General features: G+C 55.7%; 1 protein-coding gene across 2 annotated transcripts; it reads right to left on the bottom strand.

Annotated features, from left to right (window-relative positions):
- Positions 1 to 5,277: 5,277 nt before the first annotated feature.
- On the bottom strand, positions 5,278 to 21,045 carry COL9A2 (collagen type IX alpha 2 chain). 2 transcript variants are annotated; one of them, XM_030868024.2, is made up of 33 exons: positions 20,910 to 21,045; positions 20,248 to 20,428; positions 18,918 to 19,001; positions 17,668 to 17,703; positions 17,521 to 17,583; positions 16,449 to 16,502; positions 16,289 to 16,324; positions 16,173 to 16,196; positions 15,811 to 15,864; positions 15,405 to 15,458; positions 15,237 to 15,284; positions 14,922 to 14,978; positions 14,780 to 14,833; positions 14,388 to 14,441; positions 13,938 to 13,991; positions 13,787 to 13,840; positions 13,612 to 13,665; positions 12,409 to 12,462; positions 11,992 to 12,045; positions 11,728 to 11,781; positions 10,739 to 10,783; positions 10,311 to 10,364; positions 9,642 to 9,695; positions 9,305 to 9,358; positions 9,148 to 9,219; positions 8,839 to 8,874; positions 8,648 to 8,692; positions 8,539 to 8,571; positions 8,202 to 8,348; positions 7,866 to 7,920; positions 7,346 to 7,534; positions 6,495 to 6,572; positions 5,278 to 6,049 (listed from the first exon to the last, which is right to left on the bottom strand). In XM_030868024.2, the coding sequence occupies exons 2-33, from the start codon at positions 20,317 to 20,319 to the stop codon at positions 5,850 to 5,852; spliced, it is 2,076 nt and encodes a 691-aa protein (XP_030723884.2). In that variant the 5' UTR covers positions 20,320 to 20,428; positions 20,910 to 21,045; the 3' UTR covers positions 5,278 to 5,849. The 2 variants fall into 2 exon arrangements, with proteins under 2 accessions (XP_030723884.2, XP_060163335.1); XM_060307352.2 differs by lacking the exon at positions 20,910 to 21,045 and having other exon boundaries at positions 20,248 to 20,545.
- Between the last annotated feature and the right edge of the window lie 1,643 nt (positions 21,046 to 22,688).

Here is a 22,688-nt window from a genome sequence, read left to right as displayed (position 1 = left end):
ATAAAGCATAATATGCTGAAAATGTTGCTCTTTTCTTCCATCTTCAGTATTAAAATGGCTACATAAAAATTCACCAACTTTGATAAGTCTTTTTTTAAACGCACACTGATATGACAGCTGTCACGTACAGTCTAACAAAATTGTTTTGAATGAAGTTAAAGACAACTAAGTGCTACTAGAGCCATCTGATGGAAAAAACAGAATGAACCTTTTGGCCAACCCACTACGTGAAGAGTAGTGTGAAGGAGCGGCCTGAGTGCCCAGTGGCAGCAGGACCATCACTGCACCTCACTCGGAGTCCTCTTCAGTGCTCCACTCCAGAGTGCCACTTGCTGGTGTTTTCTCAGAAGTGTCATTCAGAACCATTCCTTCTCCATTCCCATAACCTCTCATTGCCTTAGGCCTGTTTGGTCTGCTCCAGCTGCCTCTTTAGTCTTCCTTTCATGTGGCAGCAGTAACTAGCTTTTTTTTTGGGGGGGGGCATACCCCGTGCCATGCAGGATCTTAGTTCCCTGACCAGGGATCGAACCCGCGGCCCTTGCAGTGGAAGCGCAGAGTCTTAACCACTGGATCACCAGGGAAGTCCCAGTAACTAGCTTTTTAATATGTGATTGTTTTGACCTGGTCACCTACAGTTTATGGGAGGCGTAGGGATGGCCAGAGGATACTGGTAGGTTCCTGAGGTATTGACCAATCAGGGGAAGGAGTAAAGAGGCCAGCCAAGGAGGGAAAGAGGTGGCAGTCTGCACCCTAATATTTGGTGGGTGTGCAGGGGGCTGAGTGAAGTAGATCAAGACCTCAGATTAAATGGCATGACCTCAGCAGGGTTTATCTCTGAATCTAAGGCAGAGTCCTTGTGTGTACATACTGCCTTTATCTGACTTGGCTTTTTGCTGAAGTCTGAGAGCTGCTAGTAAGTCCTACCTCTGTTTAGGATAGGAGCTGGGATTAAATCAACGACTTTAGTATCAATGGTGGTTCCAGCTTGCCCTTGACCTGTATATTCTCACGCTCACCCCTAATCCTTTATGTGGTATTTCCCCTCCCTGAGGACTCGTTCTTCCACTTGGTCTTTGTCATCAATCTTTTGGATTCGTTTGTACATATATACTTTATGTAGCTTTGGCTGTTTTGAGTTTTCTATCGTCATTTGCAGAAAAGCTTTACCTTAGCAGAAAGCTTACCTCGAGGGCCTTCAGTTCTGTCATAGATGCTATACAAAGAAAAGTACAGAGAACTTCTTTCCAGAAACTCCTGATTCAAGATCATGATGATGTGAGCAAGTAACTCTTGTGTCAGGCTATGTACAGTTTGGTGGAAAAGCAGGAATAATGCATAGTGGGATGGTATGGCCCTATTCAGACAATATGGATAGGGAAACCTCTGGCTCTTCTCTTATTATCCAGGATAGTTTCCAGGGAGGAGGGTTTGCCAAACAATATGACCAGAGACAGATAGGAAGATACCTCCATGTGTGCTAAAAATCTGTGAAACCAGGACTGTTCTTACCCAGCGAGCAGGATGAAGCTGGCATCTCAGTTAACAGATAACCTGTGCCTTCAGGTCAGAGCTCCCCTCTGGCTCTCTGCCTGATGATTGACAAACAGGGAAGCATAACTTAGGGTTAAGATCCAGGGCAGGGCTCTAGAATGCAGCACACCACTTACTATGAAGACCTCGGGTAAGGAACCTGACTGAGCCTTTATTTCTCCATCTGTCATTTAGTCAGCAAATACTGTGCCCACGCGCTGTACCAAGCTCTGCTCCAGGTGCTAGGGAACACGTTAGTAAGTAAACGATAGAAAATCCCCGCCTCGTGGAGTTTACATTCTAGTGTGGGAAATAGACAGTCAGAATACACAAAACAGGTATCAAATGGTGACACATGTCTTAGAGAAAAAGGAGGACCTGAGGTGTTTGTGGGTTGGGGGGAGGAGGGGAGTTGATAAAAGGTGTCACTGAAGGTAATGTTTGAACAAAGACCTGGAGAAAGTGAGTGGGTGATCTCTGCAGGTGCTTGGGGAAAGAGCATTCCAGGAAGAGCGAACAGCAAGTGTAAAGGCCTTGATGTGGGAGCAGGCCTGCTGTTTGAGGAACACCAGAAGGCCAGAGAGGCTGGGGTGGGATGTTCTAGGAAGAAATGGTGGGAGATAAAGTCTGACAGGTAGGGATGCAGCAGATTTACAGGGTCTTGTAGGCCACTGGAGGGACTCAGGCTTTTATTAGACTACAGTGGAAGTCATTGGAGGGTTTTGGGCCAGGGAGTGACATGGTCTAAGTTTTAACAGGATCACTGGCTGCTATGTTGAGGAGCAAGGGTACAAGCAGGGGACTAGTTGGGAGTCTCTTGCAATACTTCCACAAGGGACTTCCCTGGTGACACAGTAGATAGGATTCTGCACTCCCAAGGGCAGGAGGCCCAGGTTTGATCCCTGGTCAGGGAACTAGATCCCACATGCATCCCACAACATTCTGCTTGAGACAACAGCGCTCACAGAACGAATGAATATTTGCTAAACAAATGAGTGAAAAGGTGGAGATTGGAGATGAATTAGCAAGAACAGGTGAAGGCAGAAGGAGTTAAAGGTGATGCAAGTTTCGGGCCTGGGTACCGGGTAGATGGTAGAACTAGTTACTGAGATAGGAGACCCTGAAGGAACAGGTTAGGGGCAGGGAGTGACCAGTTTGGGATGAGTTGAGTTTGAGGTGCTTATCAGAGAGGGTGTGCAAAGGGGCAAAGGACACATTTCTTCTCATCCACTTGACTTTAGTTGGTTGTAACCTCATGAACAGCAGGACAGAGGCCCATTAACCAGGACAACTGGCTATGGGTCCTGTCACCAATGGAAGCCTTCCTTTACAGGTAAGATACAAGCCCACCATTTATCCTGGGGAAATTTCTGCCCCTAGCAGGATCTTTTGGATTAGCCTGTCTACTGCTGCTCCACTGCTCTTGCCAGTGCTTACCCGGCCAAGGGTTTGTCAGCTTCTAAGCCCACCTGGTGCCATCATATGGTACCCATTCCTGGCGGAGGAGGGAACAACCTGGATGCTCTGGGTCATCTTGGAAAATGCCTCAGCCACACACAAGCTGAGACCAAATCCCTTCCTTCCTGGTTTGACGATTGGTGGGGTCTTCTTTGCGCACCCTGAACATATTATTCATTCACTTAACAACTATTTTATTGAGCACCTGCTATGTGCCAGGCACCGTTTTGAGGTTTTGTTTTTGAAACTTTCTTTTGTTTTCTCTTCTCTTTTCAAATGACTTTTTTCTTATGTACAGAGGTATGTATGTATATATCTCTGGTGAAACATTTAAGTGCTACCCTCTTAGCAAATTTCAGTTATATAGTCTTATCAACCAGAGTCACTTATGTTGTACCAGGCACTGGTTTACGTGCTGGGGAATGGAGTGGCAAACAAGACCAGAGTTTCTGCCATTATGGAGCTTATATGTTGTATGTTGAATAGTGATAAGTGCTAAGGAGAAATAGTAAAACCCAAGGTGGGTATCAATATTGGGGTAGGGGTGAGCAGGTCACTTTTGAGTAGAGACCTGACGTGAGGTTGCTGACCGTGATATTTTGAAAAAGAACATTCCAGGTAGAGAGCATAAATAGCATGTGTGTTGGCGCAGCATGTTTGAGGAGCAGCACAGGGGCTAGAGTGGCTGGAATGGAATGTACCAGGGTCCAAGCGTGGACCTGAGGTCAGAGAGGCTTCTGGGAGAACTGTAAGATCAAAGTAAGGATGTGTGTTTTTCCTGAGTGAATCACCCTCCAGGAAGTATCAGAAAGGCTACCAGCCACTAGTTCCTAGGAATCAGCCCCCTTTTGGCTCCTTCAAATGCCTGAGTCGTAAGGAATGAGGTGTAACTCTGCATAAGATCTGTGAATCGTGTAATTCAAATCCTCCAGTGGAACTACTCTCAGGGAAAGTCACAGAGAAGGAGAAGGAAAGAGGCCAGGGCCAGCGCATGAGGAAACCTCAAGGCATAGACTGGCTCTCTAAGCCCAAAGTTTCAGGCACCGGGACAAGTAAAGTGACATGGCCTGGGGAAGGAGAGCCCTCCCCCAGCAGGTAGGAGATGCCTGAGAGCCTGCTGCTCAGGGCCAGGGTTCAGCTGCCTCCTGTAGCCCTCACCCTCTCCCCTCCACTGAGCTCTAGATGCCGCATTCCAACAGCTCCCCTGGCAGCCACAGCAGCAGCGGGGCCTTCGGAGGGGCCTGGGATGCTGTGACTCCGGATTTGCCAAAGCTCTGAGGGTGAAGCCACCTCTGTGGCCCTTAGGGCTACCCTGCCTTCTCCTTCCTGTCTGTCCCTGGATTGAGGTAAGGGGGCTGAGAGGTCACCCATGGGGTATATGTGTGTGTGTGTATTGGGGCAGGGGAGGCTACTGAGGGCAGTTCTCAGCATCTGCTGGCCAGAGGAAGAGAAGCCTGCTCCAGCGTAAGTGGAGACTTACAGGCAAGTTTAGGGTGAGGTGTAAGAGAGACCAAGCTTCACAAATGCTGGGACCTCAGGCCGGAGTCCTGTGTCTCCAGGAGGAAGCTGGCAGAATGCTTCATTTGGGGGAATAAATGCCCAAATCAATAATGGCGCAAAGGGATTGGTCACTCCCTGAATTTCAAAAGCTCCCATCATTGCATGGGTCAGAGGTACCTGCCACGCCCTTTCCTGCTGCTGCTGCTTGGAGTGGCCTTGCTGGCCTACACGGCTATGAGGCTGGGAGCCCTCAGGCTGACACATCAGATCTGAGTCAGTCTCCCCTAGATGTTCCCTCAGTGAAAGTGGCATGAGTGAATGTCACTTCTGCCCTCATCATCCAGGTCCAGGTCTGTTTTTCTCACGGGCCTAGAAGCCCCTGGAAGGCAAGAGCCAGGTCTTCCAGTCTTGGCTGCCAGCTCCTGCCCCAGGGCCAGCACACGGTGGGTGCCAAAGCTCACAGAGGACCTCCTGTGTGTCAGGCCCTGGCAAGACATTGGGTGCGCCCTACTGAATAAACGAGGCAAGGCCAAGTCCTTGCCCAGCTGTACAAGGGCTGGGAAGGATCTGCCCAAAGTTAGACAGAGGGTCACCATCCTAACTCTACCTGCAGGTTCATCCCACAGGTGTTCCTCAAATATGCTGTACCGTCCTCATAATTCAGGATGTGCCCAGAGGCAGGTACCCCCCCCTCCACCCTCCCCTTCTGGAGCCCTTGACCATCCTGCTTAGGTCGTGGAGGCCCACCCCTAATCCACAAGAAATTAAGCCCAACATTTGCATCCTGGTTTGTACCCAAGTCAGGGGCTTTTATTTACAGAGAGGCCTGGGCGGACCTAGCGGTTTGGTGGGAGAAGGTGATGCCAGAAAGGGAAGGGAGATGGGTGTTTAAATATCCAGATGGGAGGAATGCAGGGAGGAAGTAGTGGACTGGCTTAAGGATGGCCACCTCTGGGCAGTCACCCAGTAAGCCCAGGGGGTGAAAATGGAATCAGGAACCAGCAAAGGCGTCAGTCCACTTGCCCCAAGGACAAGATGGCCAGTGGAGGATGGTGTAAATTAAGGAGACATTTGTTTTGGTGACATCTGAGCGGTGCTCCGGGAAGGAAAGCCACCCCACCCTCTGGACCTCGCACTCTCTGGTGCCACTTGCCCTGTGTTAGCCTCACCTTTTCACTCCGATGTCCTCCCTTCCCTTCCCCCATGTTTTAGAATTTCCTTTTCCTCAAGACTCCTGGGTCCCAGACAGAGGTCCCGGGAAAGCTAGTTTCCTGGGCAGAGGAATGGGATGCATGTCCACCCAGAGGACATCCAGTCCTTTCCCCCCAGGATGCCCACTGGGCTCCATCTTGGCCTGATGCTCATGGCCCCTTGATGGATCCAGGCTCTGTGAGGCGTGCAGACGTGTAGGCTGAGGCTGCAAGGCAGGCCGCAGGCTCACAGAATCCTGGCAGCCCCATGGGGCCTGGCAGGCCAGGTCGGCCTGCCTCTCCTGGGGCCCCTGCGACCCCTCGATCTCCATCTTTGCCGTTGATCGCCTGGCCAGACCGGCCAGGCAGTCCTGTGAGAGGGAGAAGGGCAAGACATCAAGGCCTCCTCCTGTCTCAGCTTTAGAGTTCCTGTCTCACTTTTCAGGTGGGGAAAATGAAGCCAAGGACCCCACAGAGAGAAGGGACTCTGCCCCAGTCACAGAGGTTCTGAGAGTCGTGTCTGATTGTCCTTTCCTCCCAACTCCCAATCAGTGTCCGTGGGGAGCACATGCCCCTTCCTTTCCCTCCACGAAGCAGATTTTTGTGCAACCCAGGAAGTCCTCAGAATCCCAGCTGCCCAGTTCTCAGCCAGACCCCGCCCAGAGGCTCCTGGGTGCTCCAAAAGTATCAAAAACCGGCTGTGTGGGACTGAGTTGGCCGAGCATGAGGCCTCCATGGAAGAGACCCAGTTGTCCCTGGATCATTAATCCCAGAGCTGAGGGACACAACTGCCACTGGGCAGTGCCAAGATCTTACCTGGGATCCCTGGGGGCCCAGGCATCCCGGGATGCCCTCGTCCAACTTCTCCCCTATCACCCTTCTCTCCACGTTTTCCTGCAGAGAAAGAATCAAGCCTTAGTTTTTCAGAAGAGGAAAATGCTTTTTTTCTACTCGGCTTGCTACTTAATTGCTATTTCACACACAACAATTATTTGTTTTGTGCTAGTTTATAATAGGGGACAGTTGGAAATGACTGCAGAACTGATTAAATAAAGGCAAGTCCAAAGGATGGAAGGCTGGTAAAGCTGGTAAAGTTCTTTACAGGAAAGTGTCTAATAATCACAATAGTTGGCATTTACTATGTGCCAACTCTATGTAAGTTACCTATAAATGTAATCTTCATGACAACTACGAGGTTGTTGCTATTAATATCCCCATTTTACAGATGATACATCTAAGGCCCAGGAAGATAAACAGGTAACTTGTTCAGGAGCCACAGTGAGAAAGTGGCAGAGTCTGGACTCACACCTGTCTTGTGACTCGAGCTTGCCTTCTTGAGTATTTTGTTAATCTGCCTCCCCACTTTTAGAGACGTGGAAGGAGGTTTATGGAGTACCACTAAGTATATTTAAAACAAACAAAAACCCCCCAGAAACCCAATATATAAAACAGTACATTCATTTCTATCGATTTGCTACTGAAAAAGCAAGCCCAGGAGTCACATGTGGGAGAAATGGGTACAAGTGTCTATACCTCATCCTGGGAAGGGGAATGATGAAAGACAAAACAGGAGGCAGGGCAATCAACTCAGTAACTGAGGACCCCCCCAGGGGCTGGTCTTGGCCAAACCCCCATCCCCTGGCCACCACAGACAGAATAGCACTCACCCTTGGGCCCGGTGTTGCCAATCTGACCCACGGCTCCCACGATGCCAGGAATGCCCCGAGGGCCAGGGTGCCCAATGGGTCCCTGTTTGCCTGGGTACCCAGGAGGCCCAGGGGGTCCTGGGAGACCCATCATCCCAGTCGCACCCAGAGCCTCCCGCTTGGCACTCACAGCTATCTCTGCCAGTTGCTCTGGAGGGAGGGAGGGAGACAGAGAAGTCTGTAAGCTGGATGTCAGCTCAGTAAAACTGGGCAAGGCAGAGCATCCTGGCCCCTGGCCCCTGGTCCCTGCGTGTGCACGCAGAATAGCCTGGGGGTTAACCTCCACCTTCCTCAGGCTATTGTACGGATGTCAAAGGTCCTGAGAGGGCAGGGATGTAGGTAAGGTCCCCAGCCCCTTGGAGGCAGAGCTGGAATGGCCGCCCCTGACTCCAGACACTCCAGCAAGGCCACTTGAAGAGGCTCCTGAAGGATGCCGATGCCCTGGCTTGTGAGGAGGAGTTGTTGCCCCCCCGCCCCTCACCTTGCAGCATCTTCAGCACCACATCCTCAATGTGCTGGTCACTGGCATCTCGGCCCTGAAAGCAGAGGAGGTCTTTCAGGAAGAAGCCCCTGGCTGCCAGGGCTGACCACTCCAGCGCGATGACCCCCTCCTGTTCCCGTTTTCTCACCAGAAGTATTTTCAGCATCTGACTGAAATCCCTCCTGCACCCACACCCATCCTCTCTGACCCTGAGGTTTGGAACCAGCCTCAGGGAAGCCAGCTTCCTCTGGGAATTCCCAGCCTTTGGAGCGATAAGCAGCAACCCAAAGAGATGTCCTTCCAAAGAGATGACTCCTGCCCTGGAGGCCAACTTACCGCCACGCCCTGCCTCCCGGGCTGTCCGGGCAAGCCTCGGTTTCCAGCCATTCCTCGAGGGCCCGGGAGCCCGGGGTAGCCCTGCACCCCCGGGGCGCCTGCATCCCCGCTGGGGCCCGGATAGCCGGCTTCTCCGCGGACTCCTTGCTGCCGAGTGGGGTCGGGGCAGAGCTGGGGTCAGAGGACGCACGCGCTGGGAGCAGCGGGGGTCGGGGTCGGGGAAGGATGGGATGGAGGGGAGGGAAGCCTGGGGAGCCGCGGTCCTGGCCCCCAGCAGCGCCGAGGGAAGGGGGGTGGCGGGAGAGGGGGAAGGTGGTGTCGCGGCTGCAGGACTCACCTGTCCCTTGGGCCCTGGCTCGCCAGACTCGCCCTGCAAGCACAAGGAAGCGCGGTCACGAGGCTGTGGGGTCCCAGGGCCCGCCTGCCGCCCCCCGCAGCTGGCTCACCTTCTCGCCTTTCTCTCCTGGGAGGCCAGCCACCCCCGGGTCGCCCTGCAGATTGAGACCGAGTCAGACTGCGGTGGCCCCGCGTGGCGTGGGAGCAGGGGCGGGGCGGCTGTGCTGGCTTGTGACACCTGCGTCCCCCGCCCCGACGCGGGATGCCAGACGGCGGGGGAAGGGGACATGCTGGCACTCACCACTCCGCCGCGGGGCCCGGTCTTCCCTGGGAAGCCCTGGAGAAAGCGGGGAGTCCAGAGCTTGGTGAGCTCGGGTCCAGGGGAGGCTGGGTCCACAGGGTCCCCCCAACCCCGGCTCCTGGCCACACGCCCCTCTGCAGCTCTGCCTCTCACCGCCCCCCCCCCCACACCCCGGGGTCCCTTAGGACCCGCAGGGAGAACTTTTCCCACGAAGATTTGCGGTGCTCAAGGATCTCACTGCCCTCCACCGACTCCTCCCGCAGAGTCTTAAGGCGTCTTTCCCTGGTATTTTCCAGCCCCATTTGGTACCTTGTCTCCCTTGATGCCTGGCAAGCCTTGGGGCCCTGGAATTCCGGGGGGACCCTGTTCCCCCTTGGGGCCCTGAGGAGAAAAGAAACCAGAGGAATAAGTCAGATGAGGTGCCCAGACAGGCTCCCCGTGCCCATCCCAGCCACCCTGCACTTACCTGTCGGCCTTGAGGGCCTGGCTGCCCCACTGGCCCCCTCTCACCGTGGTCACCCTGAAATGGAAAGTGAACATCACATCCTGGCTCTCAGCAGGGGCAGCCTCTCCCTGCCAGATACCAGACCCTGTGGTCAGGGTGCCCTCCATTCCTGCTGTCACCACCGTGGAGGTCCTGGGCTCCACTTCAGACCTGCAGACTGAGGCCCTGACTGGGAGGCCTCATGCAGGCTGGGCAGGATGGGCAGGCACTGGATCCTTGAGAGGACCCAGATCCTGGGTCCAGCAGTGCCAGCTGCTGCAGAGGCCCCCAGGGAGGGGCCGCTGTGCCAGGCACTTACCTTCTGCCCCATGATGCCCGGGGGACCGATTTCTCCTCGAGGCCCTGGCTCTCCCTGGGGGACAGAGAAATCAGAGGTGAGCAATAGCCTGGAGGATCCCTCCCTTCCACACCTGGCCGGCCCCTACCCACCCTTGGGGCTCAGCTAATTTGCTTCATCAGGAAGACTTCCTTCACCTCCTCATCTTCCGGTCCCTGTACTTTTCCTTCATAGGACCCAATACAGTTGTAGTCATCATGCGATCATTTATTTAATTTAATGTCTGTCTCTCCCACGAAACCGTAAGCTCCATGTGAGTAGGAGACTGTCTATCTCAGCGTCTAGCGGGTTGCAGATATTTGGTGAATGTTTATGGAATGAATGAATGAATGACTTCCTGCTGGATTCTCAGCCCCAGTCAGCTGGGCCATCTGGAGAGGTCCTACCCCAGGACAGAAGCAGCTCCAACGCTCTCTGCACTGTACACAGGGAAACCGGTGCCCAGAGAGAGAAGAGAGCTTCCCTGCGTCAGTGGCAGAGCCTCGACTGGCACCGAGGGCACCCCTAGGCTAGGGCTCCACCTCACAGTCTCACTCAGGCCCCATACAATGTGTGCAGGGTCCTCAGGCCTGGGGGAGCGGGGGAAGGGAGCAAAGCAAGAGGCCTTGTGTCAGAAGAGGGGACACTCACCTCCTTCCCGGGGGAACCAGAGACTCCTGGGAAGCCTTGCCGGCCTGGCTCACCCTGCAGGAAAACAGTTCTGAGGTCAGTCTGTGTAGCCCAGTCAGGCCCTTGGCCTTGGAGAAGCCCAGGGAACCTTAAAAAGACTCTGGAACCAAATGAGCTGGGGAGAGGAGAGGGTTCTTGGTGAGGTCCTCTGGACTCCATTGATCTTCCGGTTTCTCATCTAGATATGCAGCCAGGCCATCCTGTCTCCTCTAGCCAGGATGAGAGTGGGAGGGAGGTGACAGGAGGGAGGTGGTTAGGCCCAAAGGACTTGTGTCCAGGCCAAGTCTCTGAGCTTGGGCTGAGGACGGGGCCTTGCAGTCTTTAAGCCGTGTCCCTGGTCCCTGCCCCCAGGCTCGCTTGCTCAGATGAAGCCAACTCTGCCCTCTTACCTTGTCTCCAGGGCCTCCTTTTGTCCCAGGCTGGCCGGGCACACCCTGTAGAAGGAAGCTGATGTCAGTTTCTCCCTTGGCAGGGGGAGCCCTGTGCACCTACTGCTTTGCCTCCCGGATTCCTCCCCTGCCTTATGGGAGCTGAACAGCAGAAGGCCCAGCCATGAACTTGACTGTGCCTAGCCACGAATCCCTGGTGAGAGAGGAGATGGGTACAGAAGGGCCTGCCTACAAGTGCCTACGGTCCATGGGGAGAAGAGGGCCACATGTGAGTGCGCACAGGAACGCAGTCTGCATGTGGACATGTTAGCAGGCCTCGGCCTCAGTACCTCTGGCAGGGAGGGACGGGGGTTCCCAGAAGGTGTGGGCTGGAGGTGGCCCTGACGGTGAGAAGGCACAGAGAGATGGGAAGGGCATTCCAAGCAGAGGGACCAGTACAGGCTTGAATGTGTGGAGGCAGAAAAGCCAAGGCCATGTTGAGAAGGGAGAGGATGAAGAGAGGCAGTGGCTGATGAGGCAGAGGGATAGGCTGGGGTCAGATTATGGTGGTCCTGAGATGCTAAGATGAGCTGTGACGACGAGGAGTGTAGCTGTCCTGTTCGTAACTTTCCCTGCCACTTACTGTACCTCAGTAACTCTATTGAATGACTGGACAGAGTGACTTTCCTGGAGACAGCAGGGGAGGGGGAGCACGGAAGGTGTTTAGCAGGGAAATGGTCAGATTCCACTTAGCCAACATGGACGGTTGGAATGGTCAAAGAGAAGGCCGGAACAACTGTCCAAATGACGAAGCCTAAGCCAGGCCAGACTTGGTGAGGAGGCCTGAGCTGGGTGGGGACAAGGACTAGAGCACAGCCCTGGCTGTGTGACCTCCATCTCATCAGTCACTCACGCCACCTTGGGGAGGTGGGCCACAGAGTGCCTGGCCTCCTGGAGGAAGATAAGCAACTTGCTGTGTGGCAGCCCCCATGGCTCCGCCCCATACTCACCACTAGGCCCTGGTGGCCCGGGTTTCCTGGCCGCCCCACCTGTCCTGCACTGCCCTGCAAGAGACAGAACCAGAGACACAGATGAGTCTCCCACCTGAGTGGAGGCAGGGAAACTGAGGCCCCGAGGCAACCAGGAATGTGTCCGTGACATGTGTGAGGATCCCAGGCTCCTAGGCCTCCAGGCTCAGTGTGACGGGACTCAGAGCCTCAGCTGGAAAGGCCCCTGACCCTTGCCCCAATCCCACCAGCCGTCCCCCCTCCTACCTTCGCGCCAGGTGTGCCTGGGGTCCCGTCCTTGCCGTCAATGCCTGGTGGGCCCTGCTCAGGAAGAAAGTGAAGGGACACTCACAATGGGGAGATGCCTAGGGTCAGGCCACCCACCCGTGCCCCTGTGTGGGTCAGGTCACCTTGGGAAGCCCCACCAGCTAATTGGGGGTGGGAGAGTGGAAGTGGGAAGGGATATCGTGGAATGGACCACAGTCCTTCCCTTGTGTGGGTGATGAGTGTCCCAGGACGTCTCCTACATCACCACCCTATTTACAGGTGAAAAAACTAAGGCGCAGAAAGAGGGCATTTCCCGAGGTGACAGCCCACCGGCAACAGAGTTCAGTCTAGAATCCCAGGCTCCTCCTCCTCTGGGGGCTTGCAGAGCTGCCTGGACCCTGCCCTCTGTCCACTTACGGTTGCTCCCTTCGGGCCTGTTATTCCCTGGGGTCCTCGGATACCTTGGCTGCCCTGCAAAGTAGACAGAGATCAGATCAGCTTCAGGAGGCGGAACTCCTGTCTGGCTGTTCAGAGAAGGGAACAGCTAAGAACAGTGGCCTCCGGGTCCCAGGGTCCCTGTGGCACAGGCCATGCTGTGCAGGGGCTGGAGGAGAGGGGCCTAGTTGTATGAGTTTGCTCTGGACCTAGTGGGAGGGAGTAGAGGTCAGCACCAAGCAGGCTGGGCTGGAGCAGGACAGGGGAGGAGCTAGCGCTCCTGAGACCCACCAAGGCCCTGAGTGACACTGATGTGAAGAAACACAACTAAAGACAATGTGTGGACTTGGTTTGGGTCTTGCTTTGAACAAGAATCCTGAAAAGACATTTTTGAGATCACTGGGAAAAATTGACTACAAGCTGATGATTAGATGACGTTCAGGAATAACTGATAATTTTGTTGGAGGGATAGTGATATCGTGGTTATGTGAGGAAAGAGCCTTATTTGTAAGAGATACATTCGGAAGTGGGTAACATGACGTAATGTTAAGAATTTGCTTGAAAATATCAGAGCAAAGCAATGAAGTGAAGGAAAGAAAGGAAGAAGAGGATGGATGAAGTGAGAGCGGTAAAAGGTTAATTTGGGGAGGTAGGTACATAAAGGATCACTATATTATTCTCCCTACTTTTGCGTTTGTTAAAAAACTTGCACAATAAGAAAACTAACAAAAAGAAAAACAACCCTAACTTTACTTTCTGCTCAATTTTTCTGTAAACTCAGAACTGCTCAAAAGAGATAGTCTTTTACTTTAAAAAAAAAAGAGAGAGAGTTAAGAGAACTGGGATCTGGACCAAATCCCATTAGCCCCATGACTGATTCCCTGGAATTTCATTGTCTGGCCCCAGTGACCGTGGGACTGCATTACACGGTTCTCCCGAAGTCTGAATTTGATCAGCAACAGGCTGGGCTTGGAGGAGGGGGCTGGCTGGGCTCTGGGCACAGACGTTCCTCCCTCACATCAGTCACCCACACGCACAGACACGCAGAATAACGTATGCACACACACACACACACACACACACACACACACACACGTTTGTGCACGCATGTGAGCCTTGGGTGGAGCTGAGTCCACCCAGTTCTCCCCAGGGGCCGTGACTGGACAGGAGTGCCTGAGGACTCACCACGTCACCCTTCTCCCCAGCTCGGCCTGGTGGCCCCTGCGGACCTTCCTCACCCTGGAAAGAAGGACAAACAGAAATGCAAGTTATGTGGGCTCAGGGGGAGCCGCAGCCCTCCGCAGCCCTAGGAGCTGTGTCTGGAGGAGGTGGGTGTGGGCGGAAGCAGGAGCAGACTCACTGGTGACCCGGCGGCGCCGATGGAGCCCACCATGCCTTTGTACCCTTGAGGACCCTGGGGAGAGCAGAGGTCGCGGGTCAGTCCTGGCTGGACCCCAGAGGCCAGGGGGCTGGTTCCAGCAGCTCTTGCAGGACACCCCAGACCCACTCACCGTCTCTCCTTTGGGTCCCGCCATGCCCGGGTAGCCCCTGACGCCCTGGGGACCCTGTCAAGACAGAAGAATGACAGCGATGGCAACTAGAAGGCCCACTTCGTGACACCTTCCCTGACCCCCACCTAATTTTGTCAGTGCCTCTCTGAGGCAGGCACGGAGTCCCTATCACAGATGGTCACTGATGCTCGGAGATGGGAGAGACTCGCCAGGGTCACTCAAAAGGGACAGTGGCTGAACCTGGGCCTCAGGTGAGTCTTCTGGCTGACAGCCTTTCTTCCTGTCCCCCAGCCTCTCACAGTCAGCCTCAGCCTCCGTCCCCCGCCCCACCCAGAGACACACCAGCTGGACACAGGTGTCTCTTTCACAAGTTAGAACCCAGAGCACGAGAATGACTCCACTAAGGTCTCCCAGGAGAGGTGAGGAGGGCCCTTGTAAAGTGTTCCTTACCGGCGGTCCAGGGATGCCTTGCTCTCCAGAGGCACCCACATCTCCCTTGGGACCCTAAGGGGCAGGAAAGAGCAGTCAGATAGGCAGGCAGATCGAGAGACAAACATACAGACAACCAAAGACACCATCCTCTTCCCAGCAAAAGCAGACAGGAAGCCCTCCTAGAAACCATACGGTCCCATGTGACGGACCGATGCGGAAATGGAAGCACAGCAAGGAGAACGGACTTGCCCAGGGACACATTGACCTAGAATCTAGGCCTCTTGCCTCCCAGCTCAAGGCTTTATCCCCAGAGCCCCACAGGGGAAGGGGAAGGGAGAAGGATGGGGGGCAGGCTCCTGTAGGCCCCTCTCCACACACACCCTCCCAGGGCCCTCAGCCCTCACACTCACCGGCTTCCCCTGGCGGCCGGAATCTCCCAGATGCCCGCGCTTGCCAGGATGCCCCTGCAGGGAAGGAGAGAGCTCAGAGTAGGTCCTTCCCCCCCCACGCCCCCCACCCCCCCGGCCCCCAAGCCTTGGGCCAGGAGCTCACCTTCACTCCCTGCAGCCCCGGGGGCCCTTTCACGCCCGCTGGACAGTTGGTTGGACACTGGAAAGGAAATCCCGCAGGGCTCTGTGGTCACTGGCCAGCCCCAGGCCAACTGGGCCTTGCTTCCCCATCTTGCCAGCTCCGATTTCCCCCTCCCACCGCACCTGGCTGCACCTCTCAGCTGCAGCCCCTCCCCATCTCCCTCTGACCCTACCTCCTGAAGGAACCTATCTCCTTGCCCGCCCCTCTCAAGATGACCCGCCCCTTCCCCGGATTAGCCCCGCCCCAGGCCCCCCCCCAACCCCCGCCGCCTCTCACCAGGAAGTCCGCGCTGCCTTCCAGACCCTGAATGGTTCCTGGGCGGCCCTGAGAAAAGATGTATGGAGACGGAGTCTGAAGCAAACTGTCCCCACCCAAGGCTGGCGCCAAGGACTCTTGTCCTTCCCCGGCCACACACTGCCATGTGGGAGGTCTGAGGACACTTACCGGTTTCCCAGGGGGCCCTGGGGGCCCTGCTGGTCCCTCTGGTCCAGGATCCCCCTGGAAGCAAGAAGGACCCAAATCATACCCTTGTCCAGTCCTGCCTAGGTCACCCCTGCCCCCTCCTCCAGTTCCTGCTACTGCACTGTCCACCCTGCCCTCCAGGTCACCTCGTGAGATCTGGGCTCTTGGGGAGATCAAGGCCTGATCTTCGGGGGGATGGCCCCAGCCCTTGGCCTCCCTGGAAGACCTACCACAGGGTGGGCTCAGCAGGAGGGGTTTCTGCCCCAGAACTGCAGGAGCTCCCTGGTGGCCAGAGGCAGACTCAGGAAATCCTGGAGAGATACTGAGCTTGCCAGCTTCAAGGCAGAGGGCAGGAGGCAGGGTGAGCAGAGGGCTAGCTGGGGCTCACCTTGGGGCCCGTGAGTCCCATCTCACCAGGGAGGCCAACAGGTCCGGCTGGTCCCTAGGGACAGAGACATCAGTGGCTGGGATGCCTCAGAGGGTCAGCCCAGTCCTGGCACAGAGGGACCCAGAGCCCTCTTCCCCACTTTCACTTTGCAACCAACACCAGAGAAGCTGACAGATTAGGGCTTTAAGGGCCAGAGAATCTCAGAGCCAGTGGATACGCCCAGAGTTCTCTGACAAGTCTGCCCATTTCCAACACCATCACAGAATGCTGGCCCCTCCCCATGCTGGTCGGTCCCCTGGAAGCCCTCTGTACCCTCCTTCCCAGAGAGTCCCAGGGACTCTGCCCCATCCCTGCAGACTTACAGGAGGTCCGGCAAAGCCAGGGCCCTGGAACAGAAGAAAAGATTAGGTTCATGGCTCCTTTTACAAGTCCCCCTCCCCACAAAGGGTCCTTTAAAGCCCTTGCCAGTTATACTTACCGGCAGGCCGGGGGGACCTGGGAGCCCAGGCTGCCCCTGTAAGAGCAATGGGAGAGGCTCAGAGGCTAGGGTCTCCTGGGTCCCTGCTTCTGTCTGCCAAAGCCCCTCCCAAACTCTGGTGCTAGATTGCCCGTGCTGAGGCCCCCAGCAGGCTACTTACCTTGACTCCAGGGATCCCCATGGGACCAGGCTCCCCCTTGGCTCCAGTTAGACCCTGGCGAAGAAAGAGAAGGTACATCCGTGAGGGGCGAACCTGCTCCCTGACCCGTGGGGCAGGGCGGGTCCAGAGGTCTCTCCTGGGTGGGCCCAGGCTGCCTTTCACCACACTCCATGAAGGCCTAAGGGCGGCTACACCTCACCTTCCCTTCCCCCAGTTCCCACCATAGTCCTTGACGATTATTGTCTTTTGAAAGATGAGAAACCAAGGCCCAAAGATTTGTCAGCCCAGACCTCATGCCTCCAGTCTAGGAGTCTAGAAAACCTAGATAGACATAGGTCTGGATTAGCCATTTTCTTGATGTCTGCCCTTGGCAACTTTTTCTGAGCCTTAGTTTTCTCATCTGCAAAATGGATTAATAATCATGCTTGCTTCTCTGGGTGGCTATGAAAACCGATGTGGAAGGCAATGTATTTTGTAACCGTGGACGAGTTGGAACGGCCCTGGTGGCTGGTCACAGCCCTAATGGGCACCTCTTGCACCAACAGGGCAAAGGCAACTCATGGGGGCCTCTTCTTCCTCCCATCTTTCAGTGACTGACTCAAATGTATGCCCCAACAAGAAGACTTCCCATTGCCCCTGGCTGTGTCCAGGAGCCTGTGACCTTGGGGTCCCCGGGAACTCTGTGCTATCAGCCAAATACCGTTCCTCTCCTGAGTGGTGCCTGGGGCTGTGACGGGTGGAGTGGGGAAGGGAAAAGGAGAGGAAGGGAGAGGGAGCATAAGGACAGCTCTGCCCAGAGTATTCAGTTTGATACTTAGGGCCAGAAATGTGAGACTAAACTCTGGCTGCTGCCGATGAGCAGAACCCCTCTCTGGACCCCCATTTGCTTGTGATTCAATGCTCCTGGGGTGGGTGTGAGGCCACAATCTCATATGAAGGTGAGGGGGGCTCACAGCTGTAGAGTCTCCGTCTTGCTCTGAATAGCAGATCAGGGAAGATGCCAGAATTGGGTTCTGGAAGTCAGTGGGTGGAGCCCTCACCTGCTCTACCTGACGCTCAGGTAGGTACTCACGTCAATCCCGGGCTTGCCGGCTGGCCCATCTGGCCCCGCTTTGCCAGGCTCTCCCTTAGGTCCCTTGAAAACAGAAGTGGAGCAAACATTAGACACAGGAGGGCAAGACCTGGAAGGGTCAGAGGTCAAGGAGGAAAAAGTACTCACCGGAGGGCCAGCTTTCCCAGGGGGCCCCTTGTCACCCTGCAAGATACAAGTTGTTGAGACAGCACACTATGGCTCGTGCTCCCCCAGATGGGCACACAAGCCCTGGCTGGCCCGTCCCACGCGCTCCTCTCCTCACTCTCCTCTCTTCTGTCCTGGGTCCTCTCAAGCCTTGTGCTTTTTAGGAAAATAGCTCCCTTTCCCTCAAGAAAACCATAGGTGGGTTGACACCAATCCCAGGCAGGCTGGAGAGGGTGATAACAGCATGCGAGTGGGTTCTAGTCATGCCAGTGTTGGTAAGGGGCCAGTTAGGAGACCTGCGAGCAGGGTTGTTGGCTCCAAGTTACCTCGGAGAGCAGGTGCCTCTTGGATTTGAGCACGTGTGGGGAGAAACGTGGGGTTTTTAGGAAAACATGAAGGGGAGGTAAGTGAAGGGGGCAGTGGCGGCCTTCTGGGTTAGGGTCAGGAAAACGAGATGGGGCAGGGGCAAGGACCAAGGGGACAGATTCAATGTGTCACCAAGGCAAGAAGAACCTCCTTCCCCTATGACAAAGGATCCTTGGTGGAGGACAGATATGGGCTGTGGAATCACATTCAGCCCCAGAGAGGCTTCCAGGCATTTCAGAGCCTGTGGCGGCCAGAGAGCCTGGCAGGGACCCTTCACCCTGTGTTTGGAGGGTGGGGCACCAGGTTGAATAGAAGGCTGTCGAGATGGGTAAACATGGGGCTGACCTCCTGGGGGAGCATCCAGAATGAGCTATTTAACCCTCACTGTGGTAGGGAGAGCAGGGAACGAGACCAGCTAAAATCGGGGAGAAAAATGCAAAGGGAAGAGACCGGAGTCTGGCCCTAGCTGGTCAGCGGTCTGGCCAAGGCTCCCAAGCTACCCTGAAGAAGCATCCAGACGTGCCAGGGGGCAGGGAGAGGAGGCAGGGCGTCTCCCACCCGAAAAAAGAAGGGAGGAGGGGGCGAGGGATAAGGAATCGCTGTGAGCTGTGGCGGGCAGACCGAACAGCAGCTCCTTGTCCGCCGGCGGCTGTAAGGGGCTCTGCCTCTCGGGGCTAGTTTGAGGTTTTTGTAGAACAAACGGTCTCCTTGTGGTGCAGGCTGGCGTCGCCTACTGGCAACAGGGGGCACTGCATCTCCAGGCGTCAACCTCACCGCCCCGCCCCCCGCCCCCCACTCCCAGGGCTCACAAAGTTCCCCTTTGTCCGCCGCCTCTCTCCCCCTCCCTTCCCAGGTTAGAGACTCACGTCGATTCCGTCGGATCCAGGCACTCCCGGTGGCCCCGGTGGCCCCGGGGGCCCCGGGGGCCCCCGCTCTCCTGGTGGACCTCTCTGAAAACACATACAGGGGTGCAGCCCTCAGATAGTGCAGGGAACTGGGCATCCAGGAGTGCACCTCTCCCTAAGGAAAGGGAGCTCCTCAGGGAGCCGCGAACTCCCCGTTTATTGAGAACCCACTGTGTACCAGATACTGTGCACCATTACATATATTATCTTATTGAATGCTCAGAACTGTGAGGCCGAAACTAACAAGCCCCAGTTTGCAGTTGAGGAAACAGGCTCAGAAAGATGAAGGGGTCCGTGATCACCGGAAGTAAGCGGTGGAGCCAGAATTCCGTCCTAGGTCTGCCCACCTCCTTCCACTGTACCACGTTGCCCTTGCGCTGTCGTGGGTGGGAACAGATGGAGATGCTGATGGCTCAAATAAATAACCGATGGTAAGGAAGATGGTGCCTAGAGACGCTTGGTCCTCAATGGACGGTTGCTCGCATTATTTTTAGGTGAACAACAGATACTGAAGGTGAGTAGGTACCCCTTCCTCTCCCCCCGGTGCGGATAAAGTCCGACGGGACAGCTGGGGAGGTGCAGAGAGACGGGGCGTGAGGGAACCCAGGGAAGGGAAGCCTGTTCTCTCCTCCTAACTCAGAGCACCCCTCTCGCAGCAACGCTCCTCCGTCCTCCCTTAGGTGGCTCTCTTACGGGGCCACCCCCGACTCGGGTGGGGGTCCCCCGCCTGCCAGGTGCCCGCGCCCTCCCCAGGCCGAGAAGTGCCAGGCTGGCGCCCGGGCCCTGCCCCTCCGCGTCCGCGTCCCGTTAGGCCCCCCTCCCCCCAGCCGGCCCTCGAAAGTGAGACGCGAGCGCGCGAGCCCGGCAGAGAGGCAGCAGCCAGCGAGAGCGGCGTCTGGCTGGAGCCGGCGCCCCCTGGGAGGCGGCGGGGGCGGAGAATCCGGAGCCCCGTGAATGGGCACCATTGTGTCCCCCGCCACCTGGGCTCTCCGGGCTGCCAGGACCCGGCGCCAGCTCTCGCCGCACGCTGCCCGTCCCAGGCAGGGCCGAGCATCTCGGGACAGGGTCCCTCTGGCTCCCCGGCTCATCCACCTCCTTTCACTGTGCCGAGACGCCCCTCGTTTGTGCCCCTCCTAAGGGGACGTGCGCCGCGGGACTGTCCGAAGCTGCCCCTCGCGCTAGGGAGTGTCAGCAGAGGGTGGAGGTCAGGCAGAGGGAGCCCTTGACTAGACCGCGGGATCCTGAACCCCGGACCCAGACCCCGCACTCCGGACCCCGGCGCGGGACTTACGATCTGCGCCAGGGCGAGCCCGAGCACCTGCAGGAGAACCAGGAGGCTGCGGCGGGCGGCCTCAGGGGCCATGGCGGGCGGCGGACTCGAGGAGGATGGGTGCCGGCTCCGCGCACGCACCGACCGCTGAGGCTCCGGCGCGGCCGCGCTAGCTGCTCACGGACGGGGCGGGTCCGGCCTCCTGAATATGCGGCGGGGCGGGGCGGGGGACCCGCGGGGGTCTGTCACCTGAGAGGACCCGGGGAAGGAGGCCGGCGCCGTCGGCCCAGCTCCGCCCCGCTCCGTCTAGCCGCCAGCGCCCACCCTCCATCCTCGCCTCGTACTTCCCCGAGGCATCGGCCGGGTAATCCAAAGAGCCGCCAGGGTGCGGGACGGGGACCAAGCCTCCGTCTCTCTCTGAGGAGGCAGAGGGCCTTCCCAGGTCCCTGTCCAGCCTGATCTCCAGGACCCAGCCCCTTCCCCCAACCCACAGTCCGCGTCCCATCCCCTGAGCCATTTCTTCGGCCACTTCTGCCTGCGAGCTCCGGCCTGGGTGCTCTACGCCAGGGCCCAGGCCCAGGGTGCCTCAGGTTCTGCAGACCTTGGAGCAGGCTCTGCCCCTCCCCACCCACCTCGTCCCTCTCCACAAACAATCATCAGGCCTCTTCCGTATTAAAACATACCCTTCCTGGATCAGCCATCCTGTGAATACCCACTCCGCCTCCTCCCTCTGGCTTCACTAGCACTTCTAAACTTCCTCATCTTCCTCTCATCTCCCTGCTTCTGCCCCTGCTGGAGGTCACCAGTGAGGCTTAACCCCTCTTCAGTCCTCCGGTCATGAAGCTATTGGCACCTGGGTCTGCCTTAGCCATTCCATTCTTGAAGTCTTCCCTGTCCAGGTGTCCACCATCCAGCCCTTCTTCTATTGCTTTTTCTTCTCTGCAGCTCCCTTAAGCACCAGAGTCTGTGGGATTGGCCAGCTCTCTCCCTCCAAGTGATCTCCATGATCATGGAAACAACCATCACCTTATTTACCAGAGTTTCCAAAACCAACCTGTCAAGTATAGCCTCTCTCCAGAGTTTCTTACCTTCCCTTTCATTCACTTAAGCAATGTTGGTAGAGTGCTTTGGAATCTGACTCTGTCACTGAGTATGACCACAGGACCTAAAACCATATGAAGTCTCAGTTTGCTCATCTGTAAAAAGAAATAACAATAGTCCCTATCTTACAGGTTTTTGTGAAGACTGAATGGGATGATGCATATGATGTCCTTACCCTAGCAAGCAGCACATAGTAGGTGCTTGTTACATTTCTGCTTTCATTATGATTTATTGAGGACTCTCTGTGTACCAGTCCTGCACCCAGTGTGGGGAAAACAACCACAAGCAGGTCAGCTAAAATAGTGAAGGAGAATACTCTCTGGAACCTGGGAAAGTTCAGCTCCATTGGGCATGTTGGCAAAGAGCCTTGGGCTTTGAAAGGGGTTCCTGGAGCTGAGTTTGGGAGAAAGGGCTTGAGAGAACTTAATTGCACTGCCTAACAGAGTGAAGAAGGATTTGGAGTTTGTAGGAAGTAAGATGAGAGGAGGAGGAGGTGAGAGAGGGCTGATGGGCACTGCCTGGGTGTGCGGAACTATTTGTAAAGGACGTCTAAGAAATGGGATGTCCAAAGTTGTTGGTTTTATGTTGTTTATTTCTTCCTCTCTTTGTAGACTAAACACACAAAAGCCTCCGAGGAGTAAGTGTTGTTTTTTTGTGTGTTTGTGAAAAGGGGATGAGCTTCACGTTTGGACAGCACACATGAGTGTATTCATTGTTTATTGCAGCATAACAAACCATCTGAAAACTGAGTGGCTTAAAACAACCATTTCTTGGATTGGGAATTCAAGAATGGCTCTGCTGATTGGTTCTGACTTGAGGTCTATTATAAGTTTGCAGTCAGATGGTGACTGGAATTGGGGTCAGCAGGAGGCTTCTTCACTCATGTTTCTGGTGTCTGTACTGGGAAGCCTTCAATAGGCTGGAACAAATGGAATTTCTTGGGCAGCTCTCTCCTTGATCCCGTTGTGAGCTTGCCACAAGTATCTCCCACATGGCAGCTTCTAGGTAGCTGAACTTCTTACACAGCAGCTCAGTGAGAGCAGGACAACACCAGACTAAAGCAGAATTGCCTCCCAGGACCCAGGCTCGGAAATCACACAGTGTCAACTTCACCACATTCTTTTGGTGCAGGCAATTACAAAGGTTTGCCCAGTTTCAAGGGGAAGGAACAGAGACCCTCAACTCCTGATGGATGAGTGTCAATGTCACATTTCAAGAAGAGCATGGGGGCCCAAACAAGATGTCAGCCTTCGGGTGAGTACTCCCAGGTATGTTCGCCACCAGCTTTCATGTCCCAAGAGAAGGCCCCCCTCCCACCTCCCCAGGAGACCCTCCAAGACCAGTAGGAAGAAGCAGAGACA

This window comes from Globicephala melas, chromosome 1 (assembly GCF_963455315.2).
Source record: "Globicephala melas chromosome 1, mGloMel1.2, whole genome shotgun sequence".
In the NCBI taxonomy this organism is placed as follows: Eukaryota; Metazoa; Chordata; class Mammalia; order Artiodactyla; family Delphinidae; genus Globicephala; species Globicephala melas.
The sequence above is the reverse complement of the archived record's forward strand: the minus strand, read 5'-3'. Positions and strand labels throughout refer to the sequence as shown.